The 25,304-nt window shown below is 39.1% G+C and overlaps 1 protein-coding gene across 36 annotated transcripts in view; it reads left to right on the plus strand.

The window, feature by feature from the left end:
- The window catches only part of TENM3 (teneurin transmembrane protein 3), a 2,732,592-nt gene that overhangs the window by 2,377,769 nt on the left and 329,519 nt on the right, over positions 1-25,304 (plus strand). For 6 of the 36 annotated variants that reach the window (XM_054683961.1, XM_016952540.4, XM_016952544.4 and 3 more), the window contains exon 1: positions 3,105-3,310. The exons of 26 other annotated variants lie outside the window; for them this stretch is intronic. Coding sequence is in view for 1 of the 10 variants with exons in the window: in XM_054683959.2 (XP_054539934.1) it covers positions 3,699-3,717 (19 nt within the window). In the remaining 9 variants the exon portion in view is untranslated. Of the gene's footprint in view, positions 1-3,104; positions 3,311-3,346; positions 3,369-3,423; positions 3,718-25,304 lie in introns of those variants that run through there. 4 more of the 36 variants (XM_063810007.1, XM_063810005.1, XM_054683959.2 and 1 more) reach the window with 4 other exon arrangements.

A 25,304-nucleotide genomic window follows, 5' to 3' on the forward strand; every position in this document is an offset into this window, starting at 1 on the left:
ATAGCCACATAATTCAATATATTTGATAGTGTCTGCTCATGGAACTGTGGGGAATTCCGCAGATCTTAGACAAGAATTGCTTAAGTTATAGAAGGTGATATCCATAATGCTAATTATCTCTGACATCATCGATATGGCAAACTATAGTAGAAGAAAACAGAAGTTGAACGTGGGCCTCATTACACGTCTCTGTGGAACTCTTTGGTGGACTCCTGTATTTAAAAGACGGCAGTGATTTAATGTATGCATGGGGGTGTCCACAAAACTGTGTATCTTTTCTTGGGAAGATATATGTGGAAACCATCCTTCACTTTTCAACAATAGAAATTGTTTAAAACCATGTCTCTTCCTCTGCCTTTGCCCCATGGGCTGCTACTGCTACTGCTCAGCTTCGTTCAGTGTAAATCCTTGATTATTCTCAAAGGATCCCATCTTTGTCTAATTTGGAAATACATAATTAGTTTTGTATTCAGAAAAGGTGGAACTAGATATACATGTAGAATACTCCAGTACACTCCAATATAAAATTTTGCCTAACCTGTATGTAATACTTATATCTAATTAGCATTTTAAATGGAAATTTTAATAAATGCTATCAATCAGTGACCAATTTACATAGCATTCATCTGGGGAAATGAGCAGGCCAGAGGATCAGTCTTCTTGAGATTCATCTTGACCCAAACAATGGTTTAAGATCTTAAAACCTTTCATTCTTCCATTAGTGTGCTTATCTTTCTGCATTCGAACGTTCTAGTCCAAGTCCAGATTTGCTAACTTGTGGTTGTCAAAAATCAAGGAGTGCATTTTTGAAGCATAGACAAGCCCCCAGGTCCTAGCACTTTTTTTTTTTTTTTTAAGAGACGGAGTCTCCCTATATTGCTCAGGTTGGTCTTGAACTCCTGGGCTCAAGCAGTCTGCCCGCCTCCATCTCCCAAAATGCTGGGATTAGAGGCATGAGCCATGCCGCCCAGCCTCTTGGCAAATTTTAACCGTGTAATGTTCTGCCAATTTAATTCTTCAAAGATTCCAATTGAACAACATCATCTTCATCCTCTGCCCTAGTTATATGGTGTTTATTTGCAATTACTTCAGGTTACCCTCCACCCCCCTCAGAAGACACATGCATTGCATTGATTTGTGAAATGATCCTTTTCAAAACATTAAGACTTAAGGAAGATATTTGCTTAAGAGCTTAGAAGTTTTGCAGTGCCCAACAACATACCTATTGTTCTATTTTTTGACCCAATTTACTAAAGAGAAAGAATTTCAAAACCCTGAAATAACTTCAAAATTTATACAGTGTCAAAGGAATGTCTAAATTTTAAATAACCGCCTTGTGTTTAAATAATTTCTATGATATCTTCATAGTGTCCCAATTAAAGGGTGAATATATTGATCATTAATGGAGGAATAGACAGGCTGGTTGTGACGTTGTAATAGTGTGTTTGTGAGTCACGATTTTAGAGACCCAGAGTTAGTGATAGAAAAAAAAAAAAAAACTAAGGTGTAGAGACTGCTTAAACCCTGAGCGGCGTTAGATATTTCCATGTATGAGGATGGATGTCTTAGACGTAATGGAAAATGAGAAAGAAAAGTATCTACAAAGAGGTAGAAGAGCTGTATTCATATTCTTGTAGCATTGGGTATAAAAAGCGACAAAAGTCAAGGTAAAGGTAGTATGTTCAAGAAGATAAAGAAATTACTGTTATTGTTGAATCATGGGAATGAGGAAAGCATTTTGTCTTTACTGGAGGAAAGACGGTGGGGGAAGAGAGAAATTCTAATTGCAGTCTGCTAATCTTACCGATAAATGAAAAGAGAACACTGATCCTTCCTTTCTTAAAGTATTAATTTTTTGGTTTGGGTCTGTATTTAAAAGGTAGTTAAAATATGGAATGAGAGCTGATAAAGATATGTTGTTGATACTGGTATTGTGATGTAAGGTGCTTCATGTTTTCCTTGTTTCTTTATAAAAATGAGAGGTTTGGAGGGATTGGAAGAAAGCACCGGTGAATCTAAAAATTCACGAACATTCAGTCATTCAATTCCCAGTTTAATGGAGGAAGAGGCTGGAGGGGATGGAATGTTCTGGAAGAAAAATTAAAGGAAGGACGTTGGACTGGAAGCAATGCAAAAATAATGATGATAGTGGATCTGGAGGGGAAAAAACACAATTTTTTATAAAAATTTAAGTGATGCAATGTTGAAGTATGTTTTATTTAAAAGTAAAGCTAGTTAGAACACCACATGAGCTATTCCGGATCAGGGCTGTCCAGCCCTGGTATATCATGGAGAGTGGCTCGGGCCACTTGCACACATGCCTTCAGCCCCTGGGACCGTCTTCTCTCCCCGGGTCGCGACGCTGACTCGTCAGCGTTAATGGGGGTCCGCGACTGCTGCGGGGACGAGGGCGCAGAGCAGCCCCCGCCACGGGCCGGTCCACACAGGGGCCGAGAAAGTGGCGGAGAGGCGGTGGCCGAGGCCGAGGGGCGAGCGCGGGCTGAGCTGGTCCCTGCTGCGTTCACGAGCGACACCCACCCCTTCGCTGCGGACGCCCCGCGGGCGCCAGGCTGGGGGCCCTGCGACGGGGCCCTGCGACCGACCCCTGCCGCCCCCGAGGTACCGCCGGGCCCGCCTGGCAGGCAGCGCGTCCCGCGAGCTGGAGGGCCGAGTTTCGCGGGGACGTGGGGCGTGTGGGTGAAGGCGACACCTCGGATGCGGGACGCATGAATGGTGGCAGAGCAGGGGTCGGGATCCGTTCATGGGTTGGGAGAGAGATGCTTTTGTGAGCACGGGAAAGTAGCGCTGCCGGAGAACAGCTCTGAGGAGGGATCAAAAGCCGCCGGCGAAGCCCCGCCGAAGAACACGGCCGCTGCCCGGGGCGGCTCGCGAGCGTGCGTGTGTGGAGGGGAGGATGCCGCCCCGCGGGGTCTTCGGAGCGTGCCGGGAGCGGGTTCTCAGTGCAGCTCCCCCGTCTTCGCTGGGGGCACGGCTGCTCACAGGCCCCGGCCCGCGTGTGTGGAGCGGGGCGAGGGGGTGAGGCGAGGGGGTGAGGCGGCGGCCGAGCCGGGGCGCTGGGCGCGGGGCTGGCGGGAGGCGGCGGTGGCGGCCCGGCGCGAAGGGGTTAAGCGGCGCACCGCCCCCTCGGCGGCCGGGTGTAAACAGAGGAGCCTCAGCCTATCATGTCTGGCCGCCGCGCGCAGCCCGAGCCCGGAGCCAGGCGCTGTAACACGATACGCTCCAGACCCAGGCAACTTGGCAGCGCCGGGCTCGGTTCCTCACGGCCACAGCGAGGGCGCGCCGCGGCAAGGTGGGTGAGCGGCGGCGGCGGCGGCGGCCTGGGGCGGGCTGGCGGAGCGCGGCTCCCGGTGAGGCTCCCCGCGCGGCAGGGTCGCTCGCTCGCTCCGGGGACCGCGGCGGTGGCGGTGGCGGTGGCGGCGGCGGCGGCGGTGGCGGCGGCGGCGGCGGCTCCGCTCCGCTCCGCTCCGGGGCCGGTGGCTCCGCTTTTCTCCCTTGTGGTGTCGGAATGGGAGGAGGCTCGGCGCGGGTTTGAATCGGTGCGGAGGCAACATTCGCATCTGAGATGAAGTGGCTTTTTAACCCCTGAGGGACCACATTTAAGGATTTCGAAGAGATGGAGGCTGAACTTTCTCGATGACTCTTCGTCACCCGGAGTGGTGCAGGTAGCCGCGGGGAGAATGGAGTCTTTTGTTCCCGGTATTTTTAATTAGATGGATTTTTTTTTATGAGTAGTGTACTGTCCTAATCCGTGAGGCAAAGCTGCCTTTTTGCCTGCATTCGGTGACTTTTACGAATTCGTTGGGAGCTAGTCTTAGCAGTAGTGATTTTGGATAATTTATGTCTGAAATGTGCAGAAATCGGCATTGAGCTTCAATTAATAAGCCCGTTGGTTCCATTAACTAAAATCCATCATACTAATTGCTTAATGGGGGAAAAGGTACAAAATAAGCTTGCTCATTAAAGAGCAGTCTTTTGCCTGCGAAATACGTAGTGTGATTTTTGTCAGGTTTAATAGAGCAGTCTCTCAGAGAAATTCAACTTTGCAGTTGTGCTTCGATGCAGGCTACTCCTGTGCAAAGATAGTTGGAGATGGTTTGGAAAAACTTGTGCTGTATCTATTAAAGTAAAAATCATTTGCCGTTGATGTGTGTAGTTCAATAAAACAAAGATCTGTGGCAGCTCTGGGAATGAGAAAGTCACATTTCCTCCCTCTCCTGTGCTGGCGTCTCTGTCTCTCTGGAATATCTTATAAATGATATATACAGCTATATGTGCCTGTGTCACAAAGTCATTCTGTCTTCTGAAAGCCTAATATAATCAAATTCAGTGCCTTAAGATGGTGTAGTTGAAGATTTGATCCCCTTCCACTAAAGTGGAAATACTTTCAGTAATTGAAAGCAGATTCACGTCTGGAGTTGTACAAGCCAAGGTTTTCATTTTTAAAATAAACCTTTTGTTCTCTGGTTTTAAATGTTTCAGAGAGCCATCCAAAGACCTCTGTGTGCTAATTGTTAAAGTAGTACTTAAGAAAGGATTGCAAATACCCAGAGAAGGCATTTTAGAAATCAGCTAACTTAACTAAGCCTCCCTCTCAGCCGAATATTTTAGTGCAGCGTGTACTGGTCTGTGCCCCACATTGTTTTTTTTTTTCAGCGGACTCCCAGGTATTAAAATGCGACTGCAGCGTTCAAAACACTAAACTCTAGGCAGAGGCCATCTGCTATAAGAGGTTAAAAAACTTGAGAAATGTTGGTGTTATCCCATTTTATACTGTGATTTACACAATGTGATGATGAATTTGAGATCCGCTATGAAGTATGTTTAATTTAAAGAGGTGGTGATTATACATTAACTGAGAGACTGAAACTCACAAAAACATGAATGCAGGTGGTTCACCTGGTTCCTTTCTCTCATCTTCAGAGACTAAGTGTTAAAAAGCTTTAAAAAATTGGCTGTGAAAGACTGAAATTAGGGTACATTCTAGACAAAGAGGGAGTCACTTGATCTCTTATTAGCTGTGAAGATAGAGAAGAATAGTGCTGTATAAGAGCGTTACCTTCCTTCTTCAGGACATGATATCTAAAATGAGTTGTTTAATTATGAGGAAAAAGTTAAAAGAGTTGTACTTTTAACAATGACAGTTGACATCAGGAAAAGATAGAAAGGTGCATTCCAAATGTTTTTAATGACTAGTTTCTTAACCTGTTGTATTGATCATTAATAAGATGTGAATGGACGTATTTCCAGAGTATGACATGGCAGTTTGATTTCTTAGAAACTGCTCGGTAGCCCTGCATTTTACCTTGTTTTCTTGCCTTCTCAGTAGTTTATCATTGCAGCACATTATAATAAATATGAAGTGAATAACTTGGCCATAATTCAAATGATATTCTTGTTATTATGTAAAAGCCCTCTTTTATAAAAAAATATTTAAAGTATTCAGCAGATTTTTAATTACCAAATAAAGTCATACTAAATTTTGGCTGTTGCGTCACGTTTCTTAGATAGCAGTGGCCTAGTGTGGGGCATAATAGAATTTAATTCTTCTCGAAGATTTAGAAAAAGAAAAGCGACTTCACATGGACTCTTCTACTGATGTCTGAACACTGATTTTCAGTGTAATATCCTTGTCTAAACATTTAAACTAAAGCTTTTTGTGGCTTCTATTTACTGTTAGTTTTTATGTTCCTACATATTTTTACTTGGTTAAAGGGGTGCACAGGATCTTCTGGCATCTGGAATAATACATTCAATTTCCTTTCTTTCATAATGTAGGCAAGTGGCAAAGGAGGCACTGTCTAAATAGAGTGATCCTGATAATTAATGCTATAAAATAGATTAAAATGCTGTATTTCAGGTATTCATTCCCTTAAAAGGGCCACCAGAACAGCGTTGCTAAGCACCCGTCACTACTGCAAGTAACAGAAAATGACCCAAATTAAAGAACCTGTTCTAAGCTGTATTCTTGCATTTTCTAAAGTTCATTTCAAAAGATTTAACAAGACTCATTCAATTAGTGGGGAAAAAAGATCTGTTTTCAGCTCTGATCAGCAATTAAGAGACTGGGCTTTGGAACATCAGTTCTTTATGTTTATAATTTATTTCGTTTGGTAGGCTTTACTTTAAACAATTGTGAATAAAGATTTTTAACAAGCCACCTTTCTAGCAATCCAGACGTAAATGCTAAATACAGGACAATATATTTGTTTTAAATTTTTATTAAAATGAGTTATTTTATAGTAACTTTGCCTCATTTAAAGAAAGTTTAAATTTCACACTAATATGATATATTAATGCTTTATTATGGATTTCTTACTCTGTGAAAATCTATATGTATACATGCACACATACAGACATATGTAGTTTAGATTAAAGGATGGCTGTGATTATTCTATCTTATCATAGATGTGAGTGCTTTAGCACCTAACACTTGAGAAATAGGATATTCTTCCTTAAGGATATTTGAATGTTGTGGGAAAATGGTACCATGAAGGAGATAGAATGGTTTGGTGAAGAAAGTAAATAAATAAATTATTAGGAGCAGAAGTTTTCTTTTTAGATTTTTTTTTTGGCAGGGGACGGGGGGCGGGGGGGTGTGCAGTAAACTGTACCCTTCTGGGTTAGACCAGAACTTCTAAGTAGTTGTGGCCAAATGGTTAGATCTTTCAGTGGCCTGGTTCTTAGCTAACACAACTGCAGTCACAAATACAAGCCGTGGAACTTCCTGGCAGAGAGAAAGGAATGAAAGGATAAGGGCTATTAGAGGAGTGGGAGAGAGGAGCAGGAGGGTTCCCAAAGGTTCAGATTAGGATCATTAGTGAAATTTTTGCTGGATCACTTTGATCTAGACAAATCTAAAGCATATAAATGTGGATTTTAAGTTATGAATGATAAGTGCTATTTTGGCTATAATCACGTGAAGTGATTCATATCCAGAAACATTGACTGTTTTAAAGCCCAAGTAACACACTTCTTTATTCTAAAGAGATGTTTTGCATTAGAAATTTATTATGCTTAGATTTATCAATTTGGTATGACAGATACCTCTAGCAATAGATAATATGCAATAAATAAAAGTTGTATAACTCTTGTTGGAGTTTTGTCTAAGATGAAAAGTTAGTCTAATACTCATTTTTGCATAAGGCCTTTTGACCTGAATTGAGTTCTCTTGTTGGGTATTTGGAATACGTTGTCTTCTGATATGTCCGAGTTTGGTTTTCCCTATAAAGAATAACAATGTGTGTACTATAGAGATTATTTTTATATGTGTGTATATATATATATGCATACATATATAGCAGGTTTGAAAGGATGGTATTTTCATATTTAAGAAACCAGTTGTTTTAGGATTGTTGTTTATACATTGATTTTTGTTACAGACCCAGCTGTTCAGTTAAAATCCTATGTATTTAAGTTTTGAAATGTCTACTCTTAATTTTTACTGTTGAAAGTAAAAATTTTACTATTGGCAGTTGTTTTGCAGGTTGAAAACCACTACCTTTTTGGTTTCCCAGAAACAGTTTATGCCATAGATGTTATGTTGGTATGATGGTAAATTCATTTTACAAGGGAGGAATAATAATTGAAAAGTACACGCAAATATTTGTGGGCATGTCACATTTAAATAATAGTTAAATTTGGGAAACGACATACTATAGTATTTAAAAGAAAAGCAGAGTTTCTCTCTTAAATGTTATTATTCCCCTCACTTAATATTAAATAGTGTTTGACATAAATGTCTCGGTTTGTACATTGAGGAGGCAGAATATATTACAAAATGTAACAAAATGACTAATATGGAACTAACATAAAAAACACTTTAGTCTTTTGTGGTTATATATATTAACTTAAAATTTGTGAAAAATTAAAACGATGTGTGAAAGTTTCAGTGAATTGTTTTCATCCTGGTTTGTGCACAGTGCCTTTTTTTCCTTAGCCTTAAACTGCAGGGAGAGATGGGGCCTGCTGTCTAGAGACCTGTAAAATGTAATCTGGATCGCTTTTTATGCCTTTTCTTTTAAATAAAACAAAATTACCTTATATAACAAATTTAACATTGTTAACCTTTTATAATTATTTAACCATTATTTCATTTTACCTCCTGCTTCAAAGTTGTAACCTTTTATAATTATTTAACCATTATTTCATTTTACCTCCTGCTTCAAAGTTGTACATTAGCGGAGTAGACACCTGGCTGAGCTCTTAAAAGTTTATTTGGCTTTCAATTCCTGTGATAGTAGGGGGCAGTACATCTCCTTAATTATCTTTGTTCAGGGAAATGCTGAAAGGCCAGGGTAGTTAAACAAGGCCATTTGGATTTGTGAGGTCGAAGTCAGATGCAAGGAAAGTGGTTAAATGCATTATCATCTTATTGAGCCCATCATCAGTAAAGTGACCTTGATGGAGGTGGAAAAAGCCATTTGGCTATTTTATGACAGCCACCCCTGCTTGTTTTATCATTTACACATTTTTACATATGGCTTTATCATATTCTTTCTTTTCGTTTTCAAATATTATTTCCTCTGATTGTAGATCATCAGAATGAAGGTGAAAATTAAAATTAGTTTCTTTTTAATGATAGTTAGAGTTTCTTTCATAAGTGTGTTTCATACATCGATTTATATGGAAATACCCCTTCATTAAAAGTGAAGGTGATCAGGTTAGCTGACCATTCTGTATTTGCTTTTAAGGGTCTTTTAATGATGATGATTAGTCTTTTTGCAAAGAAGCTGCAATTCTGCTACTTTTCAAATTGTTTTTAAGCTAGTAAGAGGAAAGACGTGCCAACCTCGATTTTAGCAGTGGGAATAATATTTGTTTTAACAAGTGCCTAAGTATGTTTACTTGAAAGTTACTCAAGTTTTAGTAGTTCTATTGGTGCCGTTCTGGAGTCATCACTTCCATTACGAAATTAAAACAAAGCCATAAGATTTATAGTTTATATTTCTTAACTTTATGGCCAAGATTTTCCTTGTGATGTATTTTATATCAACTCCAATAAAATGGCATTCTTGCTTAAATGTTTGAACAAGTATTGTTCAATAAGAGGAAGAGTTTTATTAAACGCAGTACAAGAGCTAACGTTTTTGGAAACTCCAGTTAAAGCAATTAAGTGCTGCACACAAGATTTTTGTTTTCCTAGGCAAAGCTGTGAAACATTACTGATTGGAGTTTAGCGTATGCTTCACTTTATACTGAATTCTCTTTTGTTACAATTAATGGGAGCTGAGTGTAAATCTTTTTATCATATGAAAGAAAAAGCTGGCCCATTACCAAAATACCTAAAATAATATTTCAGACTTTATTGGAGATATCTCCTTATCATCATGCTATGAATTATGTACCACTAAAATCTCAGGGACTCAAGATCATCAAAAATACTTCGTTCAGGAGAGAGTCACATTTTCTTGATCAGAAAGGACTTATTTGTTTAAGAATCATTTATTTAAAGAACAAATTGGATCAAAAGGTGTTTAAAATGAAGTATAAACTCTCATTCCCCCACTCTGTTCCCACCATCAGGGCCCAAATTCAAGCTCTCTTCAGTTCTCCTTAGACTAAGCTTTCCATTTGGGTTGCCCTGCCTTCTGCCTGTCTTTTCTTTAATCCAGCCTCCACACTGTCGTCACAGTTGTCATTCTGAGTTGTGTTTTATCAGACCCTTGGTGACCATACCTCACCCTCCACTGCTCTTCCACTCCCACCTTCGCACCAGTATTTTCGCTGGTCGGTGCTGCCTGTGCCCCTTCCTTGCATCTCACAGAGTTTCCAAGAGCTGACTTGCATGGTATTTCTTTTTTTTTTTTTTTTTTTTTTGGGGACCGAGTCTCACTAGGCTGACCAGGCTGGAGTGCAGTGGCATGATCTCGCCTCACTGCAGCCTCCGTCTCCCGGGTTCAAGCGATTCTCCTGCCTCAGCCTCCCGAGTAGCTGGGATTACAGGCGCGCGCCAACACACCCAGCTAATTTTGTGTATTTTAGTAGAGACAGGGTCTCACCATGTTGGCCAGGCTGGTCTCGAACTCCTGACCTCAGGTGATCCACCCGCCTTGGCCTCCCAAAGTGCTGGGATGACAGGCATGAGCCACCGCACCCGGCCTTGCACAGCATTTCTTGTGGCTCCTCCTCCTCTCGGGCTTCCTTAGCACCTGATTCTTATTTCTGTGAGCGCTTAACACATTATCCTGTAGTCATTTGTTTACATTTCTGTCTCCCCCACTAGGGGGACAAGTTCTTTCAGAAAACCACTTTGTCTCATTCGTCGTTACATACCAGCACTAAGCATGATGCTAAGAAAATAGTTATTCCATAAGTCTCGAATGCTTATTGGATGAGTACACTAAATATAATTTAATTTGGTGGTGATGGAAGGTCATTACAAACATCAGTTATTTTATTGTTCTGTGTGAAAATATAATGGCTTACACAGGAGCTGATAAGGCTGAGTATCCCTGTCTAACTGGCCTGGCCGTGCTGTCAGCTTTCACTTCTTACTACTGCTCTGTCATCAAACAACACAGGTTATTTTGTTGTTGTTATTGTAATGTATGAATGAAATAAGAACAGAAAGGTTCTGAGTAAAGACTCAGAGCTAATTTCATTAACTTCATTAGTTTTGGCTTCTCTGAAGACCTTTTGGCTTAATGCCTCCATTTCTTTGCATTTTCTGTTGGGTGAGATTTTGGGGTAGCTAAGTTCCTATAGGTGTTAGGTGTTTAGGTGAAGCAAAATGTTAATTTCCACAATGAAAAGAAGTTCACTGAAGCCTAACAGTAAATTTGAGTAAGAAAAAAATGTTAACTTACATGTACAGTTAACTTGAAATGTATATACATTGATAAAGATACTCATGATTATAATTTAAAAAAAACTGGTAAACATCATATCTAATGCAACTCTCTTTGGATGACTAAAGTAGGGAAGAGATAACCTTTAAGATGATAATTTAGAACAAGAATCAGTACACCTTCCATGATTGTGTTACCACAAGATTAATAGGTGAGGAATGCTGGAAGGACTGACAAACGTTTTGCCGTCGAGAGATTTACAGGTGAGGAGTACTAGAAGAAGAGGAAAAGAAACTCCATATTTCTGCTCTCTTGCTCCATCTTCATCTACCTTAAGAACAAAAACAGCTGGGCCCGGCGTGGTGGCTCATGCCTGTAATCCCAGCACATTGGGAGGCCAAGGCAAGTGGATCACCTCAGGTCAGGAGTTCAAGACCAGCCCGGCCAACATGGAGAAACCCGGTCTTTACTAAAAATACAAACAAATTGCCGGGCGCAGTGGCTCACGCCTGTAATCCCAGCACTTTGGGAGGCCGAGGCGGGCGGATCACGAGGTCAGGAGATCGAGACCATCCTGGCTAACACGGTGAAACCCCGTCTCTACTAAAAATACAAAAAATTAGCCGGGCGTGGTAGCGGGTGCCTGTAGTCCCAGCTACTCGGGAGGCTGAGGCAGGAGAATGGCGTGAACCCGGGAGGCGGAGCTTGCAGTGAGCCGAGATCGCGCCACTGCACTCCAGCCTGGGCGACTGAGCGAGACTCCGTCTCAAAAAAAAAAAAAAAAAAACAAACAAACAAATTGGCCGGGCGTGGTGGCATGCGCCTGTAATCCCAGCTACTCGGGAGGCTGAGGCAGGAGAATCTCTTGCACCCAGGAGGCGGAGGTTGCAGTGAGCCGAGATTGTGCCACTGCACTCCAACCTGGGTGACAGAGCAAGACTCTATCTCTCAAAAAAAGAACAAAAACCCCACAATACTCTAAAAACCAATTTTACTTTCTCCTAAGAAAATGAATAGAATTAGAGACTTTTAGAACTGAAGATAATCTTCAAAATTATGTAATCCAGACTGGACATTTTGTAAGAAGAGAAGCCAAGGCCTAATAATAGCTGACATTTATTATTTACTGAAAGATAAGCATCTGTGTTAAACCCATTATATATGATTTCATCTCATCTTCAGAACAACTCATGAAATTAAATACTTTTATGTTCTCTCTTTTAAAGATATGGAAACTAAGTCATAGAACAGTTAAGTTGGTTGTTAGTGAGAGGTTTGAACCCAGACATGCAAATACCTAAATCATGTATATCTTTTTTTTTTTTTTTGAGGATAGACCTTGTCTCGATACCTAGACTGGAGTGCATTGGCATGAACATGGCTCACCACAGCCTCCAACTCCTAGGCACAAGTGATCCTCTCACCTCAGCCTTGCCAATGGTTGGGACCACAGGTGTGTGCCACCATGCCCAGCTAATTTTTTAAACATTGTTTTGTAGAAAAAGGGTCCCACCATATTGCCTAGGCTAGTTTCCTAGCTCCTTGGCTCACGCAGTCCTCCTGCCTCGGCCTCCTAAGTGTTGGATTACAGGCGCGAGCCACCACATCCGGCCTGTCTTTCTTCATTACTGAGTTCTGCATTCAGTGCAGTTGTCAAATTAGGTTTTGTTTTGATTTTAGTCCTAAATTTTGCTTTACATGTAAGTTCTATTTCCTATTCTAGAATAGAAATATGATACCAGTCTATAACTTTTCATAAACATTGTAACCATTGGATGTTACAGACATTCTCATATTTGCTCAAGGCAAATCATTTAATTTATCAAGTGCTTATTGAGGCAATATATGTTTTGTATTGTTCTCCTGTTTTTGTTTTTAATTCAGATTCTTTTAATGAGGTGTGATCATCTATGGTATAGCTAATGTCCACTCTCTGATTAATATCTAGCAAGGATTAGCATCATTGATTTGAAAATTAATAGATTATGCTTTTATTGACATTTCTATTCCCCATTGAATGGCTTGTTTATTTAATTGATGGCTAATGTTTTTACTGTTAAAGGCAATTAACACATCAGAATGGTTTTTATTGAACCTGGCAAAATGATAGATTATGTTTGCGTTTACTCTTTTGTGCCTAAGGCTAATTATTGGTGGTCTTTTTATAGTTTTGGTCAGCTAAAACCTTCCAGTTAGGAAGTTGAGTAAATTAGCAAACTTACCTGGTGGTGTGACCTTGGAAAAGTCGCTGGACTTTTCTGGATTGCTGCCTGTAAAAGGAGGGAAGTGAACCAGATCAATGATTTTGAACAGCGTAGCTTCTTGTAGAAGTTCTGTAGAGTTTCTTCAATTCTCTGATTCAGAATTCTTAAAAAAAAAATCAAACTAAAGTGGTAATAAAACATAATGTGAACAAATAAAATAGATACTAAATGTTTACATTTGCTACTGGGTTAGCTTATTTTTCCATACATGTCCTGCTTTCTTTGTGTATGTATTTGTACTTTTTGTGGTATTTTGGTGAATGCAGCTTGCCTAAGGAATAAGAAGTGACAGCATCCTCTGCAGAGAAATCCTAGGAAAAAAGGAGTGTGCTTACTCACCAGCTTCCAGGGAAATGGTTGTGCTATGGACTGCATATGCCTGCCACTTTTGGTATTTGGTTGTAATAGAGATTCTAAAAATGAAGGGGGTTGTCCTTATTATGAATAGATTGTTACTTTTCCAATGTTCCGTTATAGTACCATTCACCAAACTTTTTTGAAACTACTTTTTTGAAATTGCGTTTATTTCCAAGTCACAGATAAAAATAGTTCTTGTTATTATAGGCATTCCTCATTTTGATGAAATACCAATTTAACTAGTTTGATTGCTTGCCTTCCTTCACAGGCTTGACTAACCAGCATTTCAAAAAAATTAGATCTATTCCCGAGAGAGTATTTACCACAGTTAATTATATTCAGAAAAAAATAATGCTAAAAGCCTGTGAGGCCTTTTCAAAAGAGAAATTTCTCAGTATTATATTGAGAAATGACTTCTGAAAGAGGCAACAACTCCTATGTTGACCACTTTGAAAGCAATAGTATTCATCTTGGTGAATTCTGGAGTTTTTAAGAGTTGAGTGACAATACATTATAGCCCTTTCACGTGTCATGATTAAGGGCTGAACCAGAATGGTATCTTTAATGGGTAGAACAATTAAATTTTGGAATTCAGAATCTAAGGCTTTATACATTAGTTATTTTTAATGTGCAATTGTTTGTTTTAAACAAGATTCATGGCCTTTTTTAAACTATGAAGGTCTGTGAATGTATGATAATATGTTTGATTTCTTTAAAGTATATTTAAATTTCATGCATATTACATTTCATACAAAGGCAAAGCTCAGTCTTCACTTCTGTGCTTCCAGTTAGGAATAGGAGATTCAAAGTACAAAGTCTTTCAAAAATTGAAAAAAAAATTATTTGCTTTCATGCTGAGATATCAGTATAAACACCCGATTTATTCAAATACTTATTTATCTATTAATATTAGTCATTAATACTGATTAATACTTTAGTTTTTCAGGAGTTGGGCATCAGAATTGTAAACTTAAAGTATTTGTCTCACCTCAGTTGAGGCAGAATGAATACAATTAAATATTCAAGATTTCAAAAATATATTTATTAAAAAAGTTGATAGTATCTTTTCAGTTAAAAATAACCTCCTTGTGTATTTTTTGTAAAATTCATCGCCAGCCCCCATTTCCAGGAATATCTCAGTTAGCAATAAGGGGATGTCTCCTTCTAAATGCCTGTGGTGTACTTTAAATTCTAACGAGGTACCTTGTTGGAAGGAGGCCACTTGAAGGTTTTATTAGTCTCTGCAGTGTGAAAGTGAAAACACGCTGAAACGAGACAACTAGTTCTAAATTCTGATAAAACAATAGATCATCATCATGACCCTGGGACAGAGTACGTAAAAATTGAATAAAGAAAGGTACATTTGAAACAATATATTGAATTATTTATCTATGTCTTAAGCTCACATAGAATATAATTCTATGTATATTAGACTTATCTGTTTAAGACGATTTATTTTATATGACTTAGCCATAATCTGATAACATGACAATGTCCCAGAGCCTGATTCACATGGTACCAGAATATATGTCCGTCACAAAAATAAACCTGCTTCTATCATGGGGGAAGACATTTGGGGTGGCAAGCTGAAGTACACAGTAAATGTACTAGAGTTCTGTGAGTGAGAAAATATATACCAGCTATACACTAGCGGTTGCCTATGAAAGGATGGAAAGAAACAAAATGAAGGAGAGAGAAGAGAGGGGTGATAGTGGTGTTTAGCTGTCTCTAAATTTTATTTTTTTAAATAAAGCAGGATATCTAATGTAAACAACAGTCTGTGACATTATTTCATATGCTATTTGACACACAACCGCTACTTCTCATAAATGTAAGAGCACAAACCCATTTATGTATTTCTGTGATGTTATTAACTAGTATTGCACTTTATTTCTTTTTAAAATGATGCTTAACCCAGTAATCACTGAATTTTAGTTGTACTTAGTCATGATTAGTGTAAAAATGTTTTTCTATAAAATAAGAATTAATATGTAATATTTAACTGCAGTCTATTTTAGGAACTTACTAATTTCTTAAGGAAAATTAATTCATAAATTTAAAAAGGGAATTTACGCAGCATTTGTTGAAAACCTACTATTTGCTACCTAGTAAGCGCTTTATCATCCTATTCATAATCATATAATTTTGAGTCCATTTAGACTAATTTCTTTCCACTTACATAGTCAATCCATAATCAACAGCTACTGACTCTAAAAACCAGATTTTTTGGATCTGTTTATTATAATGCAATCACAATCATAATTTATAATATCTTCATTCACTTTCCTGCCTTAAACTTTTCTCTTTAATCCAGAAAAGCAAATTATCTTGCTTGGGCATCACTTGATCTTCTCTCTCCCCTGCTCAGAAAGTCAGTGTCATATCAAGAAGATGCTTGAGTCTGATTGAAGTACAGGTAGGCTTATGGACAAGTGACAGGAGAAGGCTTTTCAGGTGGAGAGGTACATGAGCAAGTTTTAAAAGGTGGGGTATGAAAAGTATATTGGAGAAAATATCAAATGACCTACTTTGAGCATGAAGTTCACGAAAGAGAATTTTGGAAGATAAGGCTAGAAAAGTGGGTTGGAACCAGAACATGGAGGACCATGAATTTCAGATCAAAAGGTTTAAATGTGCCTTTGGGATCCCTGGGAATTTAGCATAGAAAACAGTCACACAGTAGTACGGTGTGTTTGGGGGAAGATCTCTCTGGTAGATGCTGTTAGATGAATTATAAAAGCAAGGTAGTATTAATAGAAGTAGAGAAACCCGTTTGGACTTTTCCTACTATTACTTTCAATTCATGACTTCTTCTTAAACTTATTAAGAACAGTTTACCAAAGTAAACTTCACAAAGGCAGGGGACTTCTGTTCACTCTGGTATCTTCAGAGCCTAGAACAGTGCCTGGCACTGGTTGATGCTCAGCGGGTACTTGTTGAATTGAATGAATGAGACCCAGAAAGACCAAGTGACTGTTTTGAATTCACACAGCTAAGATAGGAACAGATCCAGGCCTAAAAATTGCACTCCCAGTTTGCTGTTTTCTTGACATGCTAGGCTGTCATACAGGTCATTACTATTAGCTTGGCTTTTTCTTTGTCAACTCTTGTCAACTCTTACCCTAAATTCTTCTGAATTCTTCTTGCAAGTGATTGCAAACTGCCTCATATCTTACATACTCATCACAGCCTCCTCTGAGCTTTTTTTTTTTTTCCAAATTGAGACAGGGTCTCTGTCATCCAGGCTGCAGTATAGTGGTGCAATCATAGCTTACTGTAACCTTTAACTTCCAGGCTGTAATGATCCTCCTGCCTCAGCCTCCAGTCTGGCCCACACATTGCCACACTTGGCCAATTTTTAAATTTTCAGTAAAGACTAAGTCTCACTACGTTGCCCAAGGCTGGTCTCAAACTCCTGGGCTCAAACAATCCTCCCACCTCAACCTCCCAAAGTGCTGGGATTACAGGCATGAGCCACTGCTGCCGGCCTAGGATCTTAATAGGTTGCTTTTATCTACAGACTTAATGGGTTGAATTGTTTATTGTTACTTTTTTCAGATGGTAAATCCCGGGTCAGAGACTGTCTTCTGCTTGTTTTATTTTTCAGCAGCCTCCTCTCTGAACAGCCGCACTCAGAACGCCTTTGAGTGCAGAAGCTAGTTGACTGATTGCCCAGCCTCCAAGTCTGTCTTTTAGTTCAAGTTCTTATGGCGTTACAAATATGTAGTTAAAACTGTTTTTCTCAGATTGGTAAAGGACCACTTAAATTTACTTGATATGGCCAGGTGGACGGATCACCTGAGGTCAGGAGTTGGCGACCAGGCTGGCCAACATGGTGAAACCCTGACTCTACTAAAAATACAAAAATTAGCTGGGCGTGGTGGTCGGCGCCTGTGATCCCAGCTACTTGGAAGGCTGAGGCAGGAGAATCACTAGAACCTGGGAGGCAGAGGTTGCAGTGAGCTGAGACCGCACCACCGCACTCCAGCCTGAGTGACAGGGTGAGACTCCATCTCAAAAAAAAGGAAAAATTTACTTGATATTTTTGTAATACTGATCACTCTGTATAGGCAGGGCATTGGTTCCAGGACTCCCCTCCTCCTACACCAAAATCCATGTATACTAAAGGCCTGCAGTCATCCTGCACAACCCACATCTAGTCAGCCCTCCCCGTGTGCAGGTTCTGCATCCCATAATTTTGATCTGCGTTTGGTTGAAACAATCCTCGTGTACATGGTCCCAGCTGGTTCAAGCCTGTGTTGTTCAAGGGTCAACCGTAGTTGAAACAAATAGAAAAATGAAAATTTTAATTTTTTTAAGCTCTCTACTGAAAGTAATAGTCTTGTGAGCCTAAATTATTTATCATTTTGCAACTTAAAAGAAAAAAAAAACTGGGTGTTACTCTGTTTGATTCTGTGAGATCACCTTGAAATAAGATACCACATAATGAGAACTATTGTGTGAAACCATTACAAAAACTGTGAGATGGCCACTATCATTTATTGTGTAGATTTTACCTAGTAAGATCATTAGTCAGTGTGTTGCTTTATTTCAGTAGGAAAGTGCAATGGGTGCAATACTTTAGACCATGTAGTATCACTTTTTTTTTTTTCTTGAGATGGAATCTCACTCTGTCGCCCAGGCTGGAGTGCAGTGGTGCGATCTCGGCTCACTGCAAACTCCGCCTCCCGAGTTCAAGCGATTCGAATCGAGTAGCTGGGATTACAGGCGCCTGCCACTGCACCTGGCTAATTTTTTTTTTTTTTTTTTTTTTTTGAGACAGAGTTTTGCTCTTGCTGCCCAGGCTGGAGTGCAGTGGCGCAATCTCGGCTCACCGCAACCTCGGCCTCCTGGGTTCAAGTGATTCTCCTGCCTCAGCCTTCCAAGTAGCTGGGATTACAGGCATGCGCCACCATACCCAGCTAATTTTGTATTTTTAGTAAATATGGGGTTTCTCCATGTTGGTCAGGCTGGTCTCGAACTCCGACCTCAGGTGATCCACCCGCCTCGGCCTCCCAAGGTGCTGAGATTACAGGCGTGAGCCACCGTGCCCAGCCGTAGTATCACTTTTGTGTGTATTTTGTTATAATTTCTTTCCCTGAAAAAAAACTATTCATTAAATGTAACAGAGGCTCTTATTAAGATTAATACAATAGTAAGGAATAAATGCTCTTAAATAGACCAAGAAATTGCCACACTTTTATAAACATATATAATTGTTAATGAATCATTAACCTTCTTTAAATTTAGAGATGTTTCCCTCACAGTTGAAAGGAGAAAAGCTAAAAATACTGTATTAATGATATAGTGACTTTCTCTACAATATGAACTATTCAGCTATGAGTCAAAGAAGTCTTGATATTATTATAACTTATCAGATTTAACATTAAAAAATTATACAGTACTTCTTTTTTTGAGACAGACTCTCACTCTGTCACCCAGGCTAGAGTGCAGTGGTGCAATCTTGACTCACTGCAACCTCCGCCTCCCGGGTTCAAGTGATTCTCCTGACTCAGCCTCCCGAGTAGCTGGGATTACAGGCGCCTGCCGCCATGTCCAGCTAATTTTTGTATTTTTAGTAGAGACAGGGTTTCACCATGTTGGCCAGCCTGGTCTCCAACTCCTGACCTCAGGTGATCCGCCCATCTCTGCCTCCCAAAGTGCTGGGATTACAGGCGTGAGCCACCACGCCAGGCCTGTACAATACTTTTAATCTCAAAATGAATTAAAAATACTAGAGTATGAACTAGGTTTATATTAAATATGACAGTAAAATGTAGTTCTAGAAGGTATCGATTTAGTATTTTAAAGGTTATGAAATTACAAAATAAAAATTTTTAGGCTTTTCATGCTATGGAAAGAGATGATATCAGAGAAATATGTTTATGTTTTCTGTGAGATAGGTTTTGTGAGAGAACCATAGTTCTGTATAGTACTGTTTTTTACTTATAACCTATTACCTTATAAACTGTTGTTTTGTACATAATAAATAAGACTAATATACTTTTTTTGCTTATTCAATTAGAAGGTTTTTAAATATGTCCCTTCTCACCCCCTAATGATCAGTATTCCCTTCCTGTGTTCATTCTTTTGATGTTTACTGCTGAAATAACCAGGTTTTTGTCTTTAAAGGTCCTTTGGCATATTATAGAAACAACTTCTGTGATAATGTCATTGAGGTACTTTTTGCAGAGTGGGGCAAGGGAAGGGTATGTTGATTAATAACTCTTAGGAGAGTTGCATAAAATATTTTCTCAACCTATTGAAGTTAGTTTCTAGTAATGTCTTTCTTAAGGAAAGAGTTTGAGCACAGTAAAATAAATATTTGCACTAGGTTTATATAAATTACTAAGATCAAACATTAAAATGGTCAGAATGCTTGTGTCCTCCTAAAATTTGTATGTTGAAACCTAATCCTCACTGGGAGGGTATGAGGAGCTTGGAACCTTGGGAGGTGATTAGGTCCCGAGGACTTCAGGAAGGGGACTGGTCCATGATGAAAAAGGAGGCTCCTTTGCCCCGGCTGCTGTGTGGAGGGAGACTCAGGGAGCACACGGCTGTGTCTGAATGAGGAAACATGCCTTAGTAGACACTGAATCTCCTGGCACCTTGAACGTGGATTTCCAGCCCGTTAGAACTGTGAGATAAAAATTTCTGTTGTTTGTAACCCACCCCGTTTATGGAATTTTTTTTATAGCAGCCAGATCTAAAATATGGGGCAAATAAATAAATGATTTTACCAAAGTCTTAGGGAATTAGAATCACTCCCCCCAGCTATTTATAAAAAAAGTATACTGCTAGAGTCTTCAATTCAATTTAATAAGTATTTACTGAGTACCTACTATGTTTCTGACATCGGTGCTTTATTATTAATAATATAAGATACAGGAAATTCACTACTAACTATATACAGTGTTGTAAGAAAGTAAAAGCAACAGTTTTTATAATACTTTAACTCATATAATTTAATAAATATTGACCAGTTGCATATAAAATAAAATGTCTTTAAAGTTTTTTTAGTTTTAACATTTTTATTGAGAATGTTTTCTTCTATTTTTTTAATATAAGAGGCCAAAGGACACCCAAGTCTCATTTCTCTATTAAGCTTGACTAAACATAGATAAACCTGAACTATTATTGAAGGCTGAAACCAAAGTACGTTATGGTTTATTACGCTGTTAGGCTGATGGATTAGTTTAAACCTCAATGTAAATCACCAAAGAATACATGAAGACAAAACAAAAGCACTGTATGGGTGCAAGAAAGATGTAATTCTTCATTCACTGGGTTTTTATGCATTTAAGGGTATAATTGTTCCCTAGGGCTCCCATAATGAATTGCTCAGTCTGAGTGGCTTAAAACAACAGAATTGTAGTCTCTCACAGTTTTAGAGGCTAGACATCCAAAATCAAGGTGTTGACACAGCCGTGCTTCCTCTGAATACTCTAGGGAAGAATCCTCCCCTGCTTTTTCCAACTTCTGGTTGCCCAGACATTCTTTGGCTTGTACCTGCATCATTTTACCTCCATTTTCATGTGGACTTCTTTCTTCTGTGTCTCTGTGAGGCTCAGGTGATCCTCCCACCTCAGCCTCCCAGGTAGCTGGGACTGCAGGTGTGTGCCACCATGCCTGGCTAATTTTTTTTATATTTTTTGTGGAGGCGGGGTCTCCCTATATTGCTGAGGCTGGTCTCGAACTCCTGGGCTCAAGCGATCCTCCTGCCTTGGCCTCCCGAAGTGCTGGGATTACAGGTGTGAGCCAGTTTCCAGCCTCTGCGTGTCCATTTATCTTAAAAGAACCCTGTCTTTGGATTTAGAGCTGCTCTAATCCAGAATGACATCATCTTAACCAATTATATGCCAAGGACCATATTTCCAAATAAGGTCACATTCCGAGCTTCTTGGTGGCCATGAATTTTGAGGGCATGCTTTCCAACTTACTACAGAGGAAAAGGATACAAGAAGGTAAAAAATGCTTCTCTTTGCTGTCTTCAGTTTTTTTTTTTATTTTCCTTTCCCATTCCTTAGGGGGTTTAGATACGTTAGAATTGAGCATTCTTGCCTTCACACTCCTATTCTTTAAAGATATTTTATCTGCCAAAACTGACTTATGTTTCTTTTCTCCCAAGAGTCTCACATTATGGGAAGTGCTAGTAAGCCAGCCATAGAATTTTGAATGTTTGCTATTCAATCATAGGGGAAATTAAAATTTAGTTTTTATGCTTTTTTTATTTCAGAATTTTAAAAACTAGAAACAAAAATTCTGGAGACTGCCATACTCTAGTTGTGGCACTCAAAATGTAGTTATAAACCTTCTGGTGGTAAATTAAGAATCTTAGAGTATCCTAGTCATTAGTTATAATAAACTTTATGTGAGTATGGTCTGTTGCCTCAATTTCTCTTTAAGGTTTAAACTTACAAACTTTTTAATGTAAAAGAGAAATGATATAAGTGAACTTTATGATTGTCAACAAAGCTGATTTGTAATTTATTTTGAAAATTATCTTTGGCTTTCAGTTTTAAGTGGCAAAACTGATACCATAAATACCAAAACTGATATCCATAAAATATATTTTAATAAACACATGACGTATTTATCTGTAAGAATGAAGGGATATCTAGGCCAGGAATTTCAAGAGGTTTGTCATCATTTTTCAAGACAATAAATGATATCCTGGGATCTAAAGTGTTATGTTCCCGAGGAATGATGCATGAGATCCTTTTCTGAGAGCAGCTATTGGTTAATTAGATATGGGAAAGCCCTTTCAGAGAAGTGGACTTAAGGAGGCCACAAAGAAGAGAAGAGCCTCAGGCACACACTGTGTCTGGCCTACAATTCCACTTTGGGTCACCCCTGCCAGTAGGAGAGTCTATATATGAACTATAATGACATGGAATATAGTTTAAACCCATCTTTATGAACACGCACCCTGTAAAGATCCAATCTGGTAATTAGAGTGTTAGAGTGGTTTATGCCTTTTTAGGGGAGCAGGATAGAGGTGGAGGATGGGAAGGGGTTCTAAATCAGGGACTTCAATCTGGCATTTTGTAGTGTTTATAGATGGGTGTCATCTACTGAGATTCCTCATTCAGGCATAAGAGAATGTCCTCATTTCCTCAGGTTGCAGAGGAAGAGGAGAAAGAATGGGTGATGATCTTACCTATGAAACTTAAATTCATAATAATATGAATCGGCGTTACATTTATGAAAACCTTTTGCCAGTTTAAAAATGTTTCAGGCCGGGCATGGTGGCTCATGCCTGTAATCCCAGCACTTGGGGAGTCTGAGGTGGGAGGATCGCTTGAGCCCAGGAGTTTGAGACCAACCTGGGTAATGTAGGGGAGACTGTCTCTACAAAAAAACGCAAACTATTAAAAAGGCATTACATAACAAAAGTTAGTTTGTTAACTTGTTTTCATACAAAACTAGGATGCTCCGTATATTTGACAGTGGTCAGCTTTCCGCTGTGGGTGGGGCTGTGTGGTTTAAGCTCAAGGTAAGGTATATATGCTGTGCTGGATGCCAGAAGACATGAGTCCTGATCTGTGCTCAGCTACCAACTACATGACTTGGGCTGGATAACAAAACCCTAACAGACGCCTCAAAGACCTTCAAAAGCAATGGTTTGGATTTTTTTTAGTTCTGAAATTCTTCCGTTATCCTTTTATTTAAACTAACACATAACATCTGCATTTCAAGTGTCTGTTAGTATTGATCAGAATTGTATTGTTTGTCTACTACTACCTGGAAATGTTCCTGATGATGAAAATAAAACATTCCCTTGTTATGATCTGCTTTCTTGGTTCTGTTGATTTGTTTAGCAGAATAGCAGCTTGGCATCATACTACTTTTAGGATTTTCCTTCAATACTATGTTAGGCTCTGTACCCATAAGTTCTTTCATTATTTTTCAGGAGTCTTCAAGTAAATTGAAAATAAAAAAATCCTGTGTGCTTGTGTGTGTGTGTGTGTGTGTGTGTGTGTGTGTGTGTGTGTGTGTATGTATGTGCATGTTGATTAGGCTATTAACATTGTGTCTTTTTTCCAATACTAATAATCACTAATTTATCTATATTTTGAACTATTGGCCAGTTACTCTGAGTTAAAGAAAAAATTAATCTCTATATGGATTTAAAACAAAGATCAGTAAATCAATGACGATGAGATGATTTTAGGATCTTTGTAACTTAGCCAGAAGGGTCATCAGCTGATTTTTGAAAGTTATGTTTGTTTGTGCATCTCCAATGGGAACATTATTTGTGATTAGTTTATTTTTATTCTTAAGTATTCTTGATAAGTATCTGAGAGTCTGCCTGAATGAATTTGAAAAACTAAAACAAGCTGAGATTTCATGTCTCTGTTTTAGTGTTAGTCTCTGCTATCATATGCCCCAATTTCATAATTTTATTGTAATAAAATTAAAGCATTAATTGCTGCATTTTTAGTTCACGTAATTCATATTTCATATATTAAAGTTCAGAAGAGTTATATATAACTCTAGATAGAGAAGGACTTAACCAAGATCATGAGGAAATGAAGACCCAAAGAAGTGAAGAGATGTAGGCCAAGCACGGTGGCTCATGCTTGCAGTCCCAACACTTTGGGAGGCTGAGGCAGGTGGATCACTTGAGGTCAGGAGTTCAAGACCAGCCTGGCCAACATGGCGACAGCCTGTCTCAACTAAAAATGCAAAAAATTAGCCGGGCATGGTGGCGCTTACCTGTAGTCCCAGGTACTCAAGAGGCTGAGGCAGGAGAATTGCTTGAACCTGGGAGGCGGAGTTTGCAGTGAGCGGAGATCATGCCACTGCACTCCAGCTTGGGCAACAGAGCGAGACTGTCTCAAAAAAAAAAAAAAAAAAGAACTAGAAGCCGGCTTTCTGGATTCTTAACCAGTATTCTCTCCATTGTACCAATAGTTTGTTAAAATAATGGCATTTGCTTTAGAGAAATTAAAGTAGCTTTCTAGTCTGTGTGATATCTATGTAAAATCCTGTTTTATAACATAAATGTAAGCAATGATTTTAATGATATTTTTTTCTGTTGTCTCAGATATCCCAGGACATCTGGAAGAGTTCCTATAAATTTTAGTTTTTTAATTACAAAATATCCAGCGGGGACAGGGCCATTTTAGAAATGAGTAATAGAATCATAGAGTTAGAAAGAATCCCAAGTGACCGTGAATGCTAACTTGTCCCTTGGGTAAGGTCATCATTTAAAAAAGTACGAAACCATTTTATATGCTGTAGAAACTGGCTTCGTAATGGGCCCCTAAAGTCGTTTATCTGTTTGTACTGTCCTAAGCAAGTCATTTATTAACTAGTGAAAATAATATGTAAGTGTTCTGTTGTAAATGTGATGATCAAAAACTACAGTAAACAGAGAAAGGCAACCCCTAATTTATGTAAACCTGTATTTTAGAAGTTTGTTTATAATTCAGAAAGTATTTTCTCACAATGCCTTAGTTTCCCAGGGTAATCCATACATTCTTTTTAACCCAGTTTAACATATGAATGATAAGAAGGACCATCCCGAAATTCTTGTTCTCAATTCTAGTTCTGAATGCCAGGAACACAGCTCCTTTGGTTAAGCATCTGGACTTCAACCTGACCACTTGCACTAGACCATAGAATAGGATGTATGTAGAATTTCAAAATGAGGAAAGGAGAGGGAAAAACATACATTAATGGCTGCTAAGAGAAGAGAAAAGGGTCATATCCTTGGTTACTCTTTGCCAAAAATAAAAATAAAACACATTGTAAGGACCACCATGCTTTTGAGCCCCTGTAGACACCAGGCAAGGATTTGCCATAGGACATTTGTGTCAGTTAGGGTGTATCCATTATATAGAAAGCTCTAAAACTTCACCGTGGGCAT

Source organism: Pan troglodytes, chromosome 3 (genome assembly GCF_028858775.2).
Source record: "Pan troglodytes isolate AG18354 chromosome 3, NHGRI_mPanTro3-v2.0_pri, whole genome shotgun sequence".
Classification (NCBI taxonomy): domain Eukaryota; kingdom Metazoa; phylum Chordata; class Mammalia; order Primates; family Hominidae; genus Pan; species Pan troglodytes.